A 20,074-nucleotide genomic window follows, 5' to 3' on the forward strand; every position below is an offset into this window, starting at 1 on the left:
GTTGATCATAGTCTGAGCTTCAAGGTGAAATTGTTTTTCTCATTTTTGTGCGATTCTTGACATTAAATGAAATGATGTGTTGACAAGTGAAATATATAAAGGAAGTATGTCTGAGTTTAATGGTCTTCATGGATAAACCAATTCTTCGGTCGGAATGGACTTGAGGTTTGTTTGAAATCTTTCAGGAATCAGAATAACCCATGTGCGATTCGAAACCCTAGTTGACAAGGAATATTTATGACTACATATGTATGTACAGCCGTTCCAACAATTAACGGCAGAATTCTTTGATGGTGTGTCGCTCTCGAGGTTAAATCTAGAGAGGTCAAAACTGGATTAAACCCAGTTTTGCACGCAAATGAACAAGGAGGCCTGGGAGACCTGTCACTTTGAGCCGGCTTTAACTAGTTTTTGACTTTTAGATTAAATTCCAATGCAACACACCGATGAAGAATTCTGCCGTTAATTGTTGGAACGGCTGTATGTAGGTCGGTGAACATGTGTAAATGATCGAGCTGGAAGTCAGGGTTAGGGTTACGTGACGCTTTTGTGGTTTTGTTTTTATTGAGATATTTGATCTAGCATCTGATGAAGCTTTTGTGCACCATATGGTTGGGGTTCTTCATCTTGAGTTGGTTCTTTTTGTGGCTGTTGAGCCAATGGAGTTTAAGAGTGGCAGTAAGATGGGAATACAAAGAAGCTTTTGTTGTGTATGTAGATGGGTGAATCGATCAAAACACTTTCATAAAAGACTCCGTAGTCAAATTATGTAAAACCCACCCTGACCCACTCCCACCAGTTTTACAAAATTTCTAATCTTGTCATCGCTCACCGGTGCTTTTCAGTTGAAAAAATCCAGTTTAAGAAATACCCCACAGATTTAAGTTTTGTACTTCGATTGTTTTAGAAAAACTCAGCTTCTTTCTTATCATCGTTAACTTTCATTCGACTTCAATCGAAAAGTAAAAAAATAAAATAAACTCAAATCCCCTTTCAAAATTCAAAAACAAAATAAGAACACTGGATCGTTCTGTTCTTGTACTTTTATTCTTCTTTTCTATCGTCGGATCCAAGTTATGACGAAAGTGATTTGATAAATCAAACCGAGCTTAATTTCTTAATCGCAAACTTCCTTCACATACAAGACCCTTTATCAAGCTTTCTTCTCGATCGATCGAACAGTTTTCAATCAGCTCGTCCAGAAACGCCAAGATTGAGGTTGCAAAATAGAACATACCTTACCTGGATACCAACCAATCGATTGAAACACGATCAGATTGTAGCATACAACTTGGGATTAATCCATTACCGAATTCGAACTCATCCTTTCTTGACTCAATCCTTGGGTATCTTGTACTCTTGAACTGTTGTTGTATTCGATTGGTGTACTGTTTAAGCTTGTATTGTGTATTTCTTTTGAGGACCTTGTGTACCAGAAACCATCACCCTCATCTTCCCTCTTTCGACACCTTCAACCAGATTTGACCATCTCTTGGTCACTTCAACTCCTGCCCTCCGTAGTGCAATCGTCTCTATAGTATACCGTAATTATTATTTGATATCTACCGCCGCCTCCGCCACCATCCACATCATCACGGGTGTCTCTATCTACATCTTGATCTGTTTATTCAACTCTTACCTCTTTCGGGTTCCTGTACTACAAGGACGTACAAATAGATCAATATCCTCCTCAATCTCACCACCAATCTTCTTGGGCCTCGAGCGCATCCGGAATTGTAGTTTTGTTTTTGTATTGTCGTAATTGTACCATCATCTCAACTACGACCACCGAACCACACAAGTCCACACAACACCATCAACCCACGGACCATCAACCTATCCTCTCCGCCGTTCCCGGTCGTTCTAAATCACTCATCAGGCTGGTTCATCACGCCGTTCGGGTCAAGGCTGAAGTGAGTGCAATCTTGTACATTTCTCAAGTATCAAACATTTCACCCTTCAATTTCAATCCCAACCCCTGTATCTATTTATCTCTTGGTCTGTGTTCATTCTCATTCAATTACCCTTCAACTATACACATTTGTATCTTTTTCTTTCTTGAGCGACTCGACAAGTTTGATTTACTGAAGTCGTAAGTAAAACTCTTGACTTGCTCTTTGAACATCACCCATCATTTTAACGATTCATCATCGCGACCTATATATAATTGATATATATATATACAGATATAAATTCCGTAAAACTAAACCAAAAATCTGAAGCCTCCTTGAGCACGATATCCTCCTCTCTTGGTGGTCAGGTGGTCATAGTTCCCTCGTCAGATTTAATCCAACTTTGAGCTTCCTAATTCCAATAATCCGTCAGCTCAGCCTCTCTCTCACACTTATACACACTCTCCGTTCTGTGTTGGTCGACTTAAGTGTGTCTTCGAGTCATACACCGGCTCTTACCGGTTTCTTCTTTCTGCTTCCTCCAGCTTGAGCTCCACCCATCGGTACATTGTATCGCTTGCTTTAGTTTTAGGCTCAGCTTCATATCTGTATTTCTTCACCAGTTTCTTCACACCATTATTTACTTCAATAACTGACTCTGAGCCCTACACCTTTTCTCACATCCAGCACCATTCAGTTTGATTCAATCGCTTGGTCTGAGCACCTCCTTACTTATTCAGCAACCCCCTCCAAACACCAGCTTCCTCAACCAATCCACGTGAAGCCACCAAGGAGTAATTTGAGTCAAAAAGTCAAAAAAGTACTTACACACGTACCACCAAGCACCACCAAGCACCACCCACAACCTCCCCCACACTGGCATCAAAAAAACTTTGACAAAAACTGTACAGTACGTTTTTTTCGCATCTCTCTCTCTGTAGTCATCCTTCGATGACCTTGGTATCTCAAGCCATCGTTTAGCTTTTGAGCATTTCTCATCCATACGACGTCGCTTTTTACACCTTCCTGTTCTATCGGCCTACGCGTGCTAATTTTGCTTTTTTAAAAAACAAACCCCTGTCTCACCAGCCGAGATTCCAGTCGTCATCCCTTTCCTCCAAAGTTTCCTCATCGACAATCAATCGCCCTTGCTTACAGGTAAGTCATACCCGACCCTCTTGCAACTTATTATATAAACCCTTGAGACCGACTTCTTGCTTTCCCTGCTTCCCTTTCCCCTTTTCGTCATTACAACCTGTGAAACGTTCATTTCGGTAATCCGCGTCAAAACGAAATCTTACCAATGCGACCATTCGTGTACTGCTGTATTTTTTTTCAGCTCCTCAAAAGAATTTCAAGCTTCATTCAAGTCTGTCCTTACTTCATCATCCAACACCAACGTTCAAGATTACTTTCAACCGACATCTTCAATGACGATGAGTAAGAATACACTCCTTCAACAACAACAACTTTCTGCCTCACCATCATCAGGAGACCTCTCCGCTTCCATCGATACTCTTCCTCCAAGGCGCGGTCAAGATTTATTCGGGGTAGGTGGAATTCCCATTGGCAGATCTGGTCCAACGGGACATCAACACAGTCGTACCAAGAGCAAGACCGATTTTCTTGATCTAGCGGATTCGGTGGGTTGCATTACTATTTCACGTTTTCTCACAGCCTGGTCGGCCCACACATGACTGAACCAACATATCTCCATTTTTGCATCTTGATTCCAACCGAATTCTATTCACTCGCTGCCACAGAGCACCAGACTGAGTAATTCGCCTGAAGTTAACGCTGTAAGCTAGCTATACTGCTATCCGAAGCTCTTACCTCTCCAGTCATATTGCATCGACTCTGACCTTGCACTTTGAATGTTTTATATTTCGCCTCTCACAGCGCCTGGAACAAAAACGAGCCGAGCATGAAAGGCAGAAAGCGGAGCAGAAGCGAGTGTTTGCAGCTCAGGTTGGCCTTTTTTACTGTCGCTCAAGTGTGGGATGTTGGCTCACGACTGCTTGTTTAATGTATCAGATGAGAGCTTTGGAAGCGCAACACGAATCGGAAGAACGTGAATTGATGGGCGTCCCTGCATCGGCTCCAACTACTCCCCCTAGATCTGATGGTGACTCAGAGCGGGTCGGAATACGGGATATGGATGATCATCGTAATCATCGTCAGTTGAACCAGTATGGTAACATTGGTGTGGTTAAAACGAGTGCATTTCGAGAATTTGCCAACAATTCTAAGAGTGTACCTGCCAGTCGTCGTCACTCTGGCCAAGAAGAAGACTTATTGGGACTTGATAAGCTTAATCTTGGTGGACTGGGAAACTCTCTGGCAGCGTAAGTTTGACTTTGAGATTACTGGCAACTATTCGACAGCTAATGGAAATTCCTGCGTGCCTCTTTAGACCTTTTTCGAAGAACGCGAACCGACATTCGCACAAACTCCCTAATGCCAACCATGAAACCCCCTCGGTCACCTCATTCTTGTTTGATGATGAGCTGGAATCGGATCTACAACGTCAGTTCAAGCAACATTGTTTTGAAGGAATCCATTGTCACCGGATTGTCAGCTCTGACATCTTCCCGGATGTTTTTACAGATTCGACCTTCGGCGGTAAATATTTACAGATGAACACTGATGATGACAAGTTCCCCATCTTGGTACGCCGAGATAGTTTCCCCGGCATGGTACGTTCCTCCGCGTTATTGATCTGCAGTTACCAGTTCGATTACTGACGTTCTCATCTCTACAGCTCTCTGCATCTTCCGCTGCGCTTGACCTCGCACCACTCGCCCAAACTCCACCGCGGCACTCCAACCTCATGAGACCTACCCCCACATCTCGTGGTGGCGAATGGTCACCATTCGACTCGCCCAACACCTACCGCCCTCTGCCACACTCGCAGTTGATTGAAGGTGATCGAAGCCGGCTTGGAACCCAGACACAAGTTCCCACCCCTGTTTCCTTCCACACCGATACTCGAGCCTCGCCAGTATCTGACCGTGGCGCATCCCCTCGGCTCACTAGAGTGGTTCACATGAATGGCTCTACCACTGCCCGGACACCCTCCAGTCTGTCAGGCCCCAACACAACTGCCAACGGGGGTAGCACGTCAAGTCATGGAACCACTGCAGTCCTCAATTCGAGCAGTAGTCTCACCTCGCCCCAAAACGAAAAGAAATCGAATTCCTTCCTTCCACCAAGGTCACCTGTCGATATGCAATCTGTGCTTGGCAAAGGCTACCCCTCTGGAGAGTTCAACTCGCTTCGATCCCCACTTCCGACGATTGGTTCAAATAACTTGCGAGAATCAAGTAATTTTGGAGTCACCCCCTATGGACTGAATGGATCGAGAGCTTTGGATTCGAATTTTGGTCAATATGGTGGCTCAGCTGGATTGAATAGCAGTATCGGATCTGGTGGACTGGGTGGTTTTGGTGGGTTTGAAAGTTCGGACGGATACGGTGGAGTTTTAGGTGCCAATGGAACCAATGCGCAGATGCTATTGAACAAGGCCCGCGCTCGTGATCCTGAGACGAACAGGTTTGCGAACATTCGCCTAGAGGACATGCAAGGGGATATGTTTGGCCTTTGTAAAGTAAGACCTACCTCTCATCATCCGATAAATGCTCTGCTTATCTGTTTCTCAACCACAGGATCAACACGGATGTCGATTCCTACAAAAGAAGTTGGAGGAAGGAGAGCCCACGCATCGTGACATGATCTTTGCCGAGATCTATCCTCATTTTGGAGAACTCATGACAGGTAGATATACCCTCATCATGTTTTGTTGCTCAGTGACCAGCCTTGCTGATCTCATTTGCTCTTTCAACAGACGCTTTTGGGAATTACCTATCACAGAAACTTCTTGAATATAGTACTGATGAACAACGAGACCTTTTGATTGAATCGATCAGCGGTGAACTGGTATCAATTTCCTTGAACATGCATGGCACAAGGGCCGTACAGAAGATGATCGACTTTTTGTCAACTCAACGTCAAGTTCAGAGTCTCATCATTGCTCTGAATCTCAACGTCGTCACTTTAATCAAAGACTTGAACGGAAACCACGTCATCCAAAAGTGTTTAAATCACCTACCACCAGAAGACAATCAATTCATTTACAACGCTGTTGCCGCAAATTGCATTGAAGTTGCCACTCATCGACATGGTTGTTGTGTGCTCCAAAGGTGCATTGACCATGCTTCGGAATCACAAAGGATACAACTTGTAACGGAAATTACCTACAACTCGCTGAGCTTGGTACAAGATCCATTCGTGAGTTGTCAATAATACCTCTATAAACCTAGGAGTCACGTTTGACTCTGACTTGTTTCTTGTTTCTGCAGGGCAATTACGTGGTTCAATACGTGCTCGATCTGAATGACAGTCGTTTCATTGAGGCCATCGTCCGTCAATTCTTGGGTAACGTTTGCGCACTGTCGATGCAAAAGTTCAGTAGCAACGTGGTTGAGAAGGTGCGTTTTCAAACCTTGCGATGTGGCTTGGTCACCAATACTGATATCCTTTTCAATGAATTTGATAGTGTATCCGAGTTTCAGATCCGGCCGGACGTCGGGCATTAGTCGAAGAGTTATCTGGCCGTCAGCGGTTAGAAAGGTTGTTGAGAGACAGCTTGTAAGGCTCGACTTTCCTTCTTGAGATCTGGTGTTGCGTGCAATGTGGGCGCCCGAAAAGCTGACTTGGAACGCCGACTTGATTTTGAAGTGCCAACTATGTCGTACAAACTGCTCTAGACTACTCTGATCCTGCCCAACGAGCTCAGCTAGTTGATAACATCCGCCCTATCTTACGTAAGCTTTTTTCGATCCCACTTATTTATTTCTTCGCCTTTGAGCTAACTTTGAACACCCCGCTTGTTAGCTATGATTCGAAACACACCTTATGGGAAGCGTATTCAAAGCAAGATCCAACGTGAAAGTATGGATCCGCTTCGTGGTGGTGGACCTGGATTCCATCCATCGATGGTGGCTGGTGGTGGTTACTTTATGGCACCGCCTCATATGGCTTCTTCAGCTCATCATCCCCATCATCATCACGTCCCAGCAATGCTCGATACTCGATCGTTCTCTGGCGCTGGCTCCTCGCATCAACTTCTATCAGCCCATCATCAACCCAATGCACAGGGCAATCAATCCGGATTTCCTACCCCATGGGCTGTAGCAACTAGTCCGGTTTATGGCTCACTTTCGCTCAATCATGAGCATCCTCAAGCATCAAACTATGCACCGTTTATGTAATACTCGCTTCATTCGAGAAGAAAATCTTGCACTACTTACGCATCTAAAAATCGATATGCTCGCTCATTGACTTCTTTCTACGTCAATGCTAATATTGTACAAATCTTGCATGAAGCTTGAGACTCGATTCGAACGATGATTAAAAAAACACCAAAAAAAATTGAATTCACCTACACAATCGACAGTTCATCACGGATGGATGTGTATTATGGAGGTTTGGGAATTGGGAGAGAATTGCTCAAATATAAATTTGGAAGAAAAAAGAGAAGAAAAATGCTCATATACCCCTCACTCTTTTTTGTCTTTTTCTACAAAATAAAAAAAACACAAAACCTCATAACTTAGACGCATACACAACTAAGCTGAGCGAAACTTTTTTTTGTTTTCTTGATTGAGGTAAGATCTTGTTTAATGATTGGATTTTGATGTTATAACATGAGAGAAAGAGAAAAGGGAGACCATCGAAATCAAAAGTGTGTATTGGGTTAACGGTTTTTGTTTGTTCTGTTCTTTTGATGTTTACTTTTCTACTCCCCCCCAAAAAAAAGGTTTTACTTTTCTTCTCATTCTTCTTCACATGTCTGTGTGTTGCGTTTTATATGATCTGATCTGTTCTTTTTCATTTTTTCTTTTCTCGTATACTACTGTTGTTGTTGATGATCGAATGATGTTGTTGTTTGAGATATATTACCCAGAGAGAAGAAAAAAATGATCTTTTTTAATGTTTGTTGCCTTTTTTTTACTTTTTCAAAACCAAAACAAAAATATACAATCCCTTTCTACCTTCAATTCTATACAAACCCAATACGAAGTGGTTTATACGAAATGGAGGAAGTTAAGAGGGAAAAAAAAAGAAACCTTTATAGAACAAAATCTTTTGTACTTGAAAAAATCAACTTTTTGTGTTACAATTATTATGTTGTATAGGATTTTTTTTGTTTTAGTTGTGTTTGTGTGTTTTTGGTACTTTTATAATAAGAAAAATCTTGAAGTTGTGCAAAAAAAAGAATCAGTTGCATTAGGTTTGCCATTTTTTTAGTTCAAGAACAAGTGCCTGAAAGAATCTATATACGATATCAATATGATCCTTTCGATGTTTCTGTATATCGAGCATAGGGCAATTTTGTTCAATATCATACCCTACATCAACTCAGCATTGTTCATACCGCCCCATAATTCTATTCAGATGAGATTAGTAGCGAAGAAAATGAATAACACCCTCAGTGACAGGACTCAATATATTATCCTTATGCTTATCAGAAAGAGGAAACTTTTGGGGTGAGTTCAGTATAGTGATATCCAATAATATATTTAGGCGATGTGTGACAAGATCGACTTGAACGTTCTTATGTGCAATGTTGCAGTTTTTATGTTTTTTAAACGATCGGACGTTTGATATTCTAAAAGCTTTGATCGAGATTGAAACACCAAGAATACAAATTGATCATTCTCATTTGAAGAAGTGTTACAAAAATCTGTAATAAAAATGTGAGGGAATAAGATACAAGTCATTTAAGAAAAGCTTGCGAAAAATTCCCCGCCAATTCGCTCGAGTTTTGCGGACAAAATTGAGTAAGCTTTTCTTAGATGACTGTACATCACACGCATTGGACTACATATCAAAGGTATATGGCTGACTCTGCGTCTTTTACTTCACTAATTATGATAGATGGGTATAGCCTCAGAGTAAAAAGATGAAGCATGATAGATAACTTATAAGATGTTTTAGACATCATCGGATCCCTTCCCTCTTTTAATGAGAACACTTCCAAAGTCCCTAGCCCCTCGGGAGGCCTCGAGCGCTTGGGTGGATTACACAGTTGCTTAGGCAGAAGGCTTGTTTTATCAAGTTCAGTACGTATCCGGCACCCCAATGCCACACTTTCTAAAAGCCAGGGTTAGATTATCCCTAGACGTCTCGTCTCATCTTGAAGAACAATCTTCGTGTTTCTTGCCGGTGAATGGTATATTCCCTTTTTTGTCACCTGAGACACATGATGATGTAGGAGGTCTTTGGAGCCACTTCAAGTTCCATGTGTGAAAAACTCATCCCGCCCAAGAACCCCTTCCATGTTGTTACATGTCAGATTATATACCAACCTTTGCATGGATCCAATGGCTTCATCACATCACACGGTCACTCGGCAAGAAGTGCATACGCAAACTTGTCTGAAGTCTCCCTGAACAACAAACTTCCCCTATTATATCAGACCGCATGGATTTAGCAAGGTGTGTATCGCGTAGATCGCGTACTATGTTGAAGTAAAAGTACAAAGAACGAAAGTAAGATTGACACTTTCGCGAACTCTTCTTTTTCCTATCCCCACAATCAGATGTATTCAAATTCATACTATCAACAATTCATCACAGAGCAATAAACATGAAGCTACCAGTTTTCTTGAATGGATCACTATCCTCAATTTTCATATTCAACTATATCTTTACTGGTGTACTTGCACCAAATCTGGATCCATTCACACCTCATGACACAAGAAGCTACAATTTATGGAATAGCCCTGGAATCTTAGACGGGGTTTTCTTTAATTTACCGGAATCTGGTGCAACTCTTGGCCTCAATGGAAGACCGTGGCCGACAGATCAACACTTTTCTTTATTTCAACATCAGTTAGACTTATCTAAGAATGAAATCACTATTCAGGATACTGAGAATAAACTTATAGGGAAGGATGTACGGTCACAACTTCAAGGGAATGAAAGATCCATATCTGATTTATCTGAATTACCTTCTTCGCATACTTCGCCTGGATCTAGAATCAAGAATGTGAAAACGCCAAGTGAAGACGCTAAAAGAAGAAAGTATTCAACAGTCGTGCAAAGTGGAATTGAACATCCAGATGTAAAAGTGTCAAACATGTATCAAAAGAATAATCTGCTCCCTAATTCAGCTATCTCATCAGGAGTCGATACCTCGAGCAATGGCAAAGACAAGTCAAATATGAATGATGATATGGTTCACGTCGATGATACAATCAAATCGGCTGGATTGAAGAATCCACAGATTTCGCATCTTCAGGGTAAACCTCACGATTCTCGGGAAAAAAGCAATAGTGAGCAATCTCGAAATTCGCAAAAAGCTACCAAAACACTATCCGAGGCAATGGAGATGACTAAGGCAGTGGAAGACTGGAAGAAAAGTACGGAAATTAAAGAAGAACCTAACCTCGAGAGTAAGATAGAAACGCTTGGAAAAGGTGAAGAAGTCATTACAGAGAAAGATCAGCACGTGAATTCAATTGGGAATTTGAATCCAGGTCTTTCAAGCCAGATGATATCACCTGTTATACAAAAACATACACGTCTAGATAGCCAGCTAGCAGCGAAAACAAGCACCCAGCTCAGGCTCAATTCTGGATCAAAGAAATTAGTGAAAGATCCTACAACAGAAGACAAACAACTGAAACCAAAAGACTCAGAACAGAATGTGATTCTTTCCAAGGGATCAAACCGGGATAATGACGATTCAACTGACCTCGTCAAATCGAGTGAATTTGAGAACGAAAATCCATATAAATTACTCGATAAGCCTTTCAAATCTGTTCAAGAACCTTTGAGGATTCTCAAAAATGAAGCAAAAACGAAAGGGATTGCAACTGATGAAGGCAAAAACGTATTGAATTTGAACTCATATAATGATATGGACGCTACAATTTGGTCACGTACTAAAAGTAAATTGAATGAAGCAGAGATCGGAAAGCTGCAATCAGAAAATCAGTTAGCTAAGAAGGTTTCTAAAAAAGGAAAGAAGAAGAAGAAGAATAAAAATAAAAATACAAATACAAACTCAGCTACAAATCCAAATCCAAATAAACTCGATATGTTAGAAGAAGTAGACGCAGAGAAAGAGATATCCGTATCTTCCTTCTTGAAAGAAACAGCCAAGTCTCCCGATAGGTGTGATCCATTACTTCAAGGACCAGTAGGCTGTGACACAGAGGAAACATTTTTCAATCTCCCCAAGTTGGAGTTTCTGAGCCGGTGCTTGAAGTTGAAAAGCACAACTGAAGGAATCAAAATCGACTTGTCAGATCTCGGATTCAAATACATGATCATCAATGGCTTTGCATCCCACCCTAAAATGTGGACTAGTGATATCCATGGGTTTGCACAGCAGTTTCGTGATATCTTAGAGGGAAAAAGGCGGCTGATGTCACTCCTGGAGCAATTCAAAGAAATGCATGTTGTCTGGAAGTGGAAAGATCGAGCGAAGGTGCTCCCACCAACCGTTCAAAGGGTTGGTAGCTTGTTGAAAGGTGATCAAATGTTTCCTCAATTTGAAAACGCAAAGATTGAAGAATGGAAGGAATGTCATGATACGTTGTTAGAGCTCACCAAATTGGAGGATGGAATGATGGACCTCAACGTAATCTTTGGTCCGGTTTTACAAATTCGCGTGGCCACATTTGCCTACATGGTAAACTCTCATCTTGAAAAGCAATCGAGAGTTTTGAAGGAGATCCTCAAAGATGGATCAGTAATGGACGGCGTTCGTATACCGATTGTCATGAGTATTGCCAACATACTTGATCTTTCATCAGATACTGTGTTTTGGCAGAAACTGAATGAAAAAGAGATTTTGGATAAGACTTGCGAATTGATAGATAATTTGAATGGCTTCATACTTATACCTGGTGGTCAAAAGTTTCATGTGTTTGATCATACGTGGAATAGTGAATATTCAATGTATCGTCTTATCAAGAAGAAAGATAGACTTTCAGAACTCTTCCAAGCTCGTATCAAAACCCTTGCAAGCCTTGCTGATAAACATGATTTAAAAATCCCATCCAGATGGGTGAAAAAGCTTCCTGAATCAGCAGCAGAAGCGAGTTTAGGAGAGGCACTGATTTGTCTTCACGCCGATTTACACTTTGACGCGCTTAAAGAGCTGAAAGATATCTTGAAATCACAGCCAAGGACAAGCGCTCGTATCATTGGTAATTGGGATGAACTCCTCATCCCCCAACACCTTAGGGCGAAGACTCTGGAGTTCCAAAGATTTTTTGCGCTACGGGATCAGAAAGTCAAAGGCTTAGGTACCTCATAAACTTAATTTCACAAAGGTAAAGTCTTCATAATTTCTTTGTCTGTGGGTTAGAAGTCAATCTATCTTGTCTGCGTGCGGATGGTTTTCACGTTTTGCAGCTAGATATTCTCTTGGCTTGGAGCAAGCTGTCCAAATGTACTGAGTTCATTTTGTCCTGCGCAGTTCCCTTTCGCATACCTGTGGCATAGCTGGCGGAGTTGATATAACGAGGCAAATTTAAAAACGGGACAATCTCCACCGACACCACCAAATATCGTATCAATTGGTCAAAATGGGCGTAGAAATATATGCTGTCAGATACCCAAGAAAGTTTCATTTTATATCATCTTAGTCACGAGTGCTCAACAGTGAAGCGTCGTATGGTGTGGTATCCCCGAATAGATATTAATAATGAATGTGCTCCCTTTTTTGTCGCCATGGTTGGGGTTGGATTCACTTGTTTTTGTTTTATTTTATTTTTAGCTGTTTAATTTAACTATGTGGTGGTAGACAATTCAATACATTCACACTGGTCTCTTGCCTTTTCAAGTTTTCTTCGATTTCTTTCTTTGATTGTCAGTAATCATTTCTTTTTGTGGAATATATTTCGCCCTTCTGTGGCACGGTCACAAGGTGAAAAGGTACAGGTGGGGGCACATGTGAATGTGGCGGCTGCAAAGTAATGAGACTAAATGTCTGCCGCATTGTGGAGTGAGATGAGAGAGAAACAGATACTGAACTCAGAAGGACTAGAACAGACTGTTGAGTGCTATTAGTAACGATATGTGGATAGTAGCGCTGAAAAACCTTCTTGATCGATGATAACATATAGATACGCTTACTCTTTTGATTCATCACCCGAATTATGTATCTCAAAAGACACATACAATCATTCATGATCCGCCTTGGAAACAGGATAATCCTTTCTTCAGTTGGTATCATAGCTTATAGATCTCTGTAGTTTAGCAAATGGACTGAATGAAGTGAGGAAATCGCAGACTGGCGCGCCAGCTAGCTCGCAGTAACCAGTACCTGACAATATACGTAGCAGATGTGAATTGATTCTCCGTCGTGGCAATGAAATGCACATCTCATCAATTTGCCACATTGTGAAAAAGCCCTCCGGCTCCAAAACCCATTCCCTGTTAACTTGTTACATGTTTGATCGCAAGGTCAGCTGCTCGTGAGACAAATTGGCTTTATTCGATCACATGATCGCATGGGAAGAATATACACAAACTCGTCTGAAGTATCTTGACTGATGAACAAGATAATTCCACTCCTACCACGGTATACTGAAAGGAGTTACTTTGCAAGGTACTACTTCAGACGTGGAGTTAACCAGGTAGGAATTGTCTACAATGTGAGGCAGCGCAGGAACCCCCCAAAAGTTGTTTCATCTCCTGGCTATTTTTATCAGATTGGATTCATTTCAATCGAGATTGTCCTCATTTTATTGCAGAGGAATAGATATGAAGTTAACAGTTTACTCGAATGCGTTCCTGTTCTTGATCATCAGGTTCAACCTGTTCTTCTCAGTCGTAGTCGCCCCAAATCTGGACCCATTCACACCACATTATACAAGAAGCTACAGTTTATGGAATAGTCTCGGGATATTAGACGGGGTTTCCACTCAAAACCCAGAATCTGATACATTTGTTGGCCTAAATGGCAATCTGTGCCCAGCATATCATCATTTTTCTTTCTTCCAACATCAACCGGAGTTTTCCCACAAGGAAATCCCTATTCAGGATTCTGGGGAAACCCTTACAGGGAAGAATGTGCTTCCACAAGTGAATGAGAGGTTCACATTCAATTTCCCAAGACTCTCTTCTTTGGATACTGTTGCTGGAGCTGGAAATAGTAATTTTGAAAAAAGGAAGTACTCACAAGTCTTGGGCACTGAATGTGAATATTCAGATGTAAACACATCAACCCACAAGAATAAATTCATCCCAATCTCACATGTCCCATCGATAGTCGATACCGTGAACAATGGTAAAGATAAGGAAGTTACAAATGACAAATTGATTCAAATTCATGATGCAACAAGACCATCAGAATTGGAAGATACAGTGGTTTCACATTCTGAGGATCAATCTCATCATTCCCAGGAGAGAAGCTTGTCTGAACATGAGAATGAATGGCACGATGCCCCCAAAAACTTAAAAACACCATCCCAGGCTTTGGAGATGAATGAGACAATGGAAGGCATGAAGAAGAGTCTTGAAACTACAGATAAGTCCAAACTCAAAGGAGTGGGAGAGGACAAAACCAATTCTGGATCCAACAAATGGGTGAAACAATCTACACTACAACTTCAAGGCATAGCTAAAGAAATGCCCCAGCCCAAAGGGTCTGACTACAATGCAATTGTTTCCAGAGAATCTAACCGGAAGAACAAAGGTCATTCTACCGACCACGTCAGTGGATTTGAAAACAAAAATCTATACAAAGTACTTGATGAATATTTCAGCACAGATGAAGCAGACAGGAGAAGCCCCGAGACTGATGATGAGATAAAAGTGAATGAATTGGAAAATGATAAGTCCTCTAGGGTCTCGTCACTAACTAAAACTAAATCGAAGGAAGAAGAGGAATTAGAGCCAAAAGGTATCGCAGAAACCGATGTATATGAGGAAAGTTCATCTTTAAAAGTACCTGGACTAGCAAGTCACTTGGCCAGGAAGGGTCCTAAAAGAGGAAAGGGAAAGACGAAAAAGAAATCTAAGAAATCAGAAGCAGTTTATATGGAGCAAGATGTACAAACTTTTCCCTTCTTGAAAGCAACTACTACTTCCCCCAAGAGGCGTGATCCAGAACTTCAAGAATCGATCAGCTCTAACACCAAGGAAACATTTCTCAAGCTCTCCAAGTTCGAGTTCCTATGCCGGTGCTTAAAGTTGAAAAACAAAACTGAAGGGCTCAAAATCAACTTGACTGATCTGGAATTCGAATACATGATGGTGAATGGTTATGCTACCGACCCTAAAAGCTGGACTGATCATATCAAGATGTATACGTCCGAGTTTGGTAGTCTGATGGAGGGCAAAAGGCGGCTGATGTCAATCCTGGAGCAATTCAAGGAAAGATATATCGTCTTGAGCTGGAACAAACGAAGAGATACGCTCTCACCGTCAGTTCAGAGGATTGGGATCTTGTTAAAAGCTGATCAAAGTTTTCCTAAATTCGAAAATTGTCATGAACCTTGCACGCTGTAACAATTTGTAACACAACGTCTAGAAGAATAGGGCTAATATTTATAATAGCTAGTTAAGAACATATGGCGTATGTATATGATTTGTAAGAAGGAACAAGGAACGCGGATAACGGTTGTTTATTCAATTTTATGTTATTACTTCTCTTATATATACTTTGTTGTTTCTAATACTTTGTTGCTCTTTTCTTCATCGGAATAATCATTTATCTTATTTCTCTCTTCGTTTTTGACATCTCCGCTTTGAGATAGAAAACCGCGTCCCAAGAAGAATTATCGTTAAACAGTACCGAAAGACTTCTCCGTTCTGAGAAGTCTAGTTACCGTACATCCCAGACCTTTACATTTTTATTCCGATCTCTTTTTTTCTGAGCGCTATCGAAAATTTATCGATAAAATTAATTCTTTTTCATCAGATCACTTAGATCACCTTTTTTAAAATTAATATTTTTTTCGTTCTCTCCTTTTATCGACCAAATTTACTCATCGTTCTCTCTCTTTTTTCTAGTTTATGTACAGCAATTTTACACATCCTTCATTTTCTCACGGATTTTTACATCAATATATCCATCCAAGTCAATTTTCAACGGAAGAGTTATTGATTTCATTTACCAACTTACCTCTTTTCGAAATTCCAATTGAAGATCCCGATCAATTGATAACGACTTTTCGACATCTGCCTTTTTTCAATCACTCAGACGAGAATCCATTTGCAGATTCCGTTTTTAATTCTCCGATCACTTCTCAAGCTCTTTTTCTCCGATCTTGGAGGTATTGGTCAGATTTGGAAGAATACGAACAGCTGTATTTGGATCGACGCCTTCGGATTCAGACCCGATCCTTACTCCACCGACTTCTTTAGATTCAGATTCACTCCCAGATCTAGATCAGATATGAATCCATGGAGAGAAGGGAGGGAGAGTCCGACGGCATCTTCAGTCTTCGGAAGAGATAATCCGCCGCATCAAGGAACTAGCAGTGAGCTCTCGGATCCCCATGCCATCAGAATTGATTCTCCCCCAAGTTATCGCAACACTCGTCTCCCACAGTCTCAATCCCCTGTCTCTAGGCTGGCTCAAGGCTTGAGTAATTTGGAGTTCGCAATTAATAGAAGGAATGCGAATCAATCAGGACAACAGGGACCCGCGCACCACAACCGGCAACCTCTGGCGAACCTAGTTGGCGTTTGGCAGCACAAAGATACCAACGACAACATGGACTTGGAGCAGAGATTCCGAATTACACTTACCCTGGTCCGGTTTGGCCCAATGGACCACCTTCCGATCTCCCACCTCCTCCTCCGCCACGCTACTCAGTTCCCCATGTCCCTCATTTCGCGGTACCACCTCCTCATTTTGTGCAGCAACCTGCACCTCAATTCGCTCAAAATCAGCCAAATTTTGCACAACATGCACAACCACCGCCTTTTGCCACCCCTCAACAACCACAATTCGCTCAGAATGCACAAGCTCCGCCTTTTGTGAACCCTCAATTTGGTCAAAATCCGCCAGGACAACCATTTGTGGACCCGAATCATATGCATCAACAACATATGCCACATTTTCATCAACCGCAGCCTCAATTTCAATTTACTCCGACGCCTAATGCTCCAAATTTTGCACCACAACCAGATTTTGGACATTATCAACATCAACCACAACCAGCTCAACAACAGAGATCAACGCCTACAGCCAGACCGGCCTCAAGAGCACCAACCATCAAAATGGTAACGGATTCAAGAGCGCCGAAAGTTCGTGATAATCTGCGTTATTATGGAGATGCAAAAGGCGTGAGACAGTTTTTGGTGGAGATTCATGATGAGTTGGATCAGATCGTATGGAAGGATGACAAGGCGAAAATTAACTGGATCGCTAGGCACTTCAATTCTACGAACTCATCGACTTCCTCAAGTACTCAAATTTGGTTTATGGGGTTGTTACAGAAGAACGCATTTCGACAAGGTTTTTTGAATCCTTATGGCAATCTTAAAGCTTTGGTTTATGACTTACCGGAATTGCTGAACCTTGATAATTTTTTGGATGAATTGATCTATAAATTTGGCGACAAACATGCCGATAAGACCTGTCGTGAAGAACTGGAGGCCTGCAAACAGGGGAAGATGTCAATCATCGACTATAACTCGAAATTCGAAATGTTATCTCTCAACGTCAAGAAAACAGCAGAAGATAAGATTTTGTTATATGTAGAAGGCCTTCATCCCAGTATTCAGATGGAAGCGGCTAGGGTAGCAGGTTGGGTGAATGAGACGGATTTAGCTCAAAAGCAGGCTATGGCGGTGGAGGCGGCTGACATCTTAGATTTGCGTTCAAAGGTAGCTCAATCCCATCCCCACTTGAAGGTTCCAGGTGAAGTTTATCGGCACCCAATTCATCATTCCATGATGAGACCAATGCATCATCAGGCTCAACATCAAGCTTCAAGTTCTGGTCGAAATGGCAATGGCCCTGTCCCAATGGATATTGACGTGAATGAAGTATTGATTCAACGGGACAGTTCAAACCCTTTTCCAGCCATTTGACGTTTGTGCAACACTCAGAGCCTATGTTACGATTGTCTGAAAACTTACGATGACAAACACAAGAGGTTGAGAAGTTTGCATGGTAGGCAATCCTGCCCCAACCCCCCGGTTCGAATGGAAGAGAAATTGAAGTTTTTGCGAGCATCTGTCAATTCGGCTCTCAACTCAACACCCGCTCAAATTTCAGCCATCAATCTAGATGATGCGGAATATGAGGCCTATACGACTCTTCCTACTTCCACCATTGAAGAAACGACTCGTTTTGTTGAAACTTTCTGGGAAAATCTCTCAACACCCACTTATCCCTTGACAGTTCCATATACTCATCAACCAAGTGTACAAGAGGTTCGAGTAGATGCTGTTCGAGTTCAAGCAGATGGTGACAATCCACGTCGGTTCCTTGTTCCATTACGCATCATTTCTGATAACTTCCCCATCGCAGTGATGGCACTAGTAGACACGGGCGCCAGTGATAGTTTCATTGATTTCGGATTTGCTGATCTTCATCGTTTGAATCTGAATAAAAAATTTGTTCCGCAGAGGGTTTTGGGTTTTGACGGTGGTTCGAGTACGAGTGTGACTAGAGAATGGTGTGGTGTCATGGATGTGATGGATGTCGAAGGAAAGCAGTCGAAGTTTAAGGCGAAATTAGGTGTCACGAAGCTCGGTAATGGTCATGATATAATTTTAGGGTTGCCATGGATGGTGGAAAATGAAGTAACGTTGCTAATGAGCAAGAAGGGTAGATGGCTTGAAATCGGTGGTAATGTTGTGTCAGCATGTTTAGTAGATGATGAAGTGGTGGATTTAGCATTAGTCTCTTGTGAGCCTAGTTCTTCGATCATTTCTTTTTCTTCCCCTTTAGATCACACAGCACCCATTCTTGACCAGGCTCCATCAAAATCTCCTCTTCTTTCCCCGGACAAGTCCTTTCTTTCTAATCTACCAAAGAGTTGTGAAAAGTACTTACATGTTTTTTCTCCGCAGGAATCTGTATTACCTCCCCATAGATCGTTCGATATTGCAATTGATCTTAAACCGGGTTGTGAACCTCCATTTGGAGGATTATATAACCTTGCCCCTAATGAGCAATCCAAATTGAAGACTTACCTCAATGATCAGTTAAGTAAAGGCTTCATTCGGCCTTCCAAGTCTCCTGCAGCAGCCCCCATCTTTTTTGTGAAAGTTCCTGGTAAGAAAAACAGACCCTGCGTCGACTATCGGGGACTGAACAAAATAACCAAGAGAGACAGCTACCCTATCCCAGTGATGTCTTGGTTATTGAATCAACTGAGAGGTTGCAAGCATTTTGCAAAAATTGACCTGAAAGCAGCTTTTAACTTACTGAGAGTAGCAGAAGGCGATGAATGGAAGACTGCCTTCCGGACTCCATGGGGTTTGTTTGAGTACACGGTGATGCCATTTGGCTTGGCTAACGCTCCTGCAGTATTTCAGCGGTTTATTCAATGGGTACTCAGGGAGTATTTAGATGTCTTTTGTTTTGTCTACCTTGATGATATACTAATCTTTTCGAAAAATGCAGAAGATCACGAACTACACATCGAAAAGGTATTATCAAAATTGTCAGAACATAAGCTTACTGCCTCTCCCGAGAAATGTCAATTTTTTGCTACAGAAGTTATTTTTTTAGGTTTCGTCATTTCGACCAGTGGCATTAGCATGGATCCTTCGAAACTCAGGACGATAGCTGATTGGCCTTTTCCTCAAGACCTATCAGAACTACAGCGTTTTCTGGGCTTTTCAAATTTCGATCGGCGATTCATTGCAGATTTTCCCCGTATTGTGGGACCGCTTACAGCACTTACGGCGAAAACCGCTAATGCGATAACAGGGCTGAAGCAAGATTTGGCAAAGAAGTCCTTTAATGAGCTACGTCGCCTATTTTCTGCAGCCCCGTTTTTGCTTCATTTTGACTTCAATCTTCCGCGTGTCGTACAAGTTGATGCCTCCGGTTACGCTTATTCAGGAATATTGTCGCAGAAATCCGATCAAGGAGAGTTGCGTCCAGTGGCTTATTTTTCCAAGAAATTGACTGAAGCGGAGCGTCGTTGGCAAATTCACGATCAAGAGTTAGGAGCAATAGTAGTGTGCTTT

The 20,074-nt window shown here is 41.8% G+C and overlaps 2 protein-coding genes across 2 annotated transcripts; both read left to right on the forward strand.

Moving 5' to 3' along the window:
* Positions 1 to 5,433: 5,433 nt before the first annotated feature.
* On the forward strand, positions 5,434 to 6,835 carry MELLADRAFT_24024 (uncharacterized protein; the record flags this gene model as incomplete). The annotated part of the gene is made up of 7 exons (XM_007414385.1): positions 5,434 to 5,499; positions 5,558 to 5,666; positions 5,737 to 6,179; positions 6,251 to 6,379; positions 6,448 to 6,539; positions 6,630 to 6,715; positions 6,786 to 6,835. Coding segments are annotated over 7 exons (975 nt in total), but the record flags the coding sequence as incomplete, so codon positions are not given.
* Positions 6,836 to 9,542: 2,707 nt separating this feature from the next.
* Positions 9,543 to 12,224, forward strand: MELLADRAFT_66464 (uncharacterized protein; the record flags this gene model as incomplete). The annotated part of the gene is made up of 1 exon (XM_007414386.1): positions 9,543 to 12,224. One exon carries the CDS (start codon positions 9,543 to 9,545, stop codon positions 12,222 to 12,224), a length of 2,682 nt encoding a protein of 893 aa, XP_007414448.1.
* Positions 12,225 to 20,074: the final 7,850 nt, after the last annotated feature.

The sequence above is a fragment of the Melampsora larici-populina genome (assembly GCF_000204055.1).
Source record: "Melampsora larici-populina 98AG31 unplaced genomic scaffold MELLAscaffold_43, whole genome shotgun sequence".
Classification (NCBI taxonomy): Eukaryota; Fungi; Basidiomycota; class Pucciniomycetes; order Pucciniales; family Melampsoraceae; genus Melampsora; species Melampsora laricis-populina.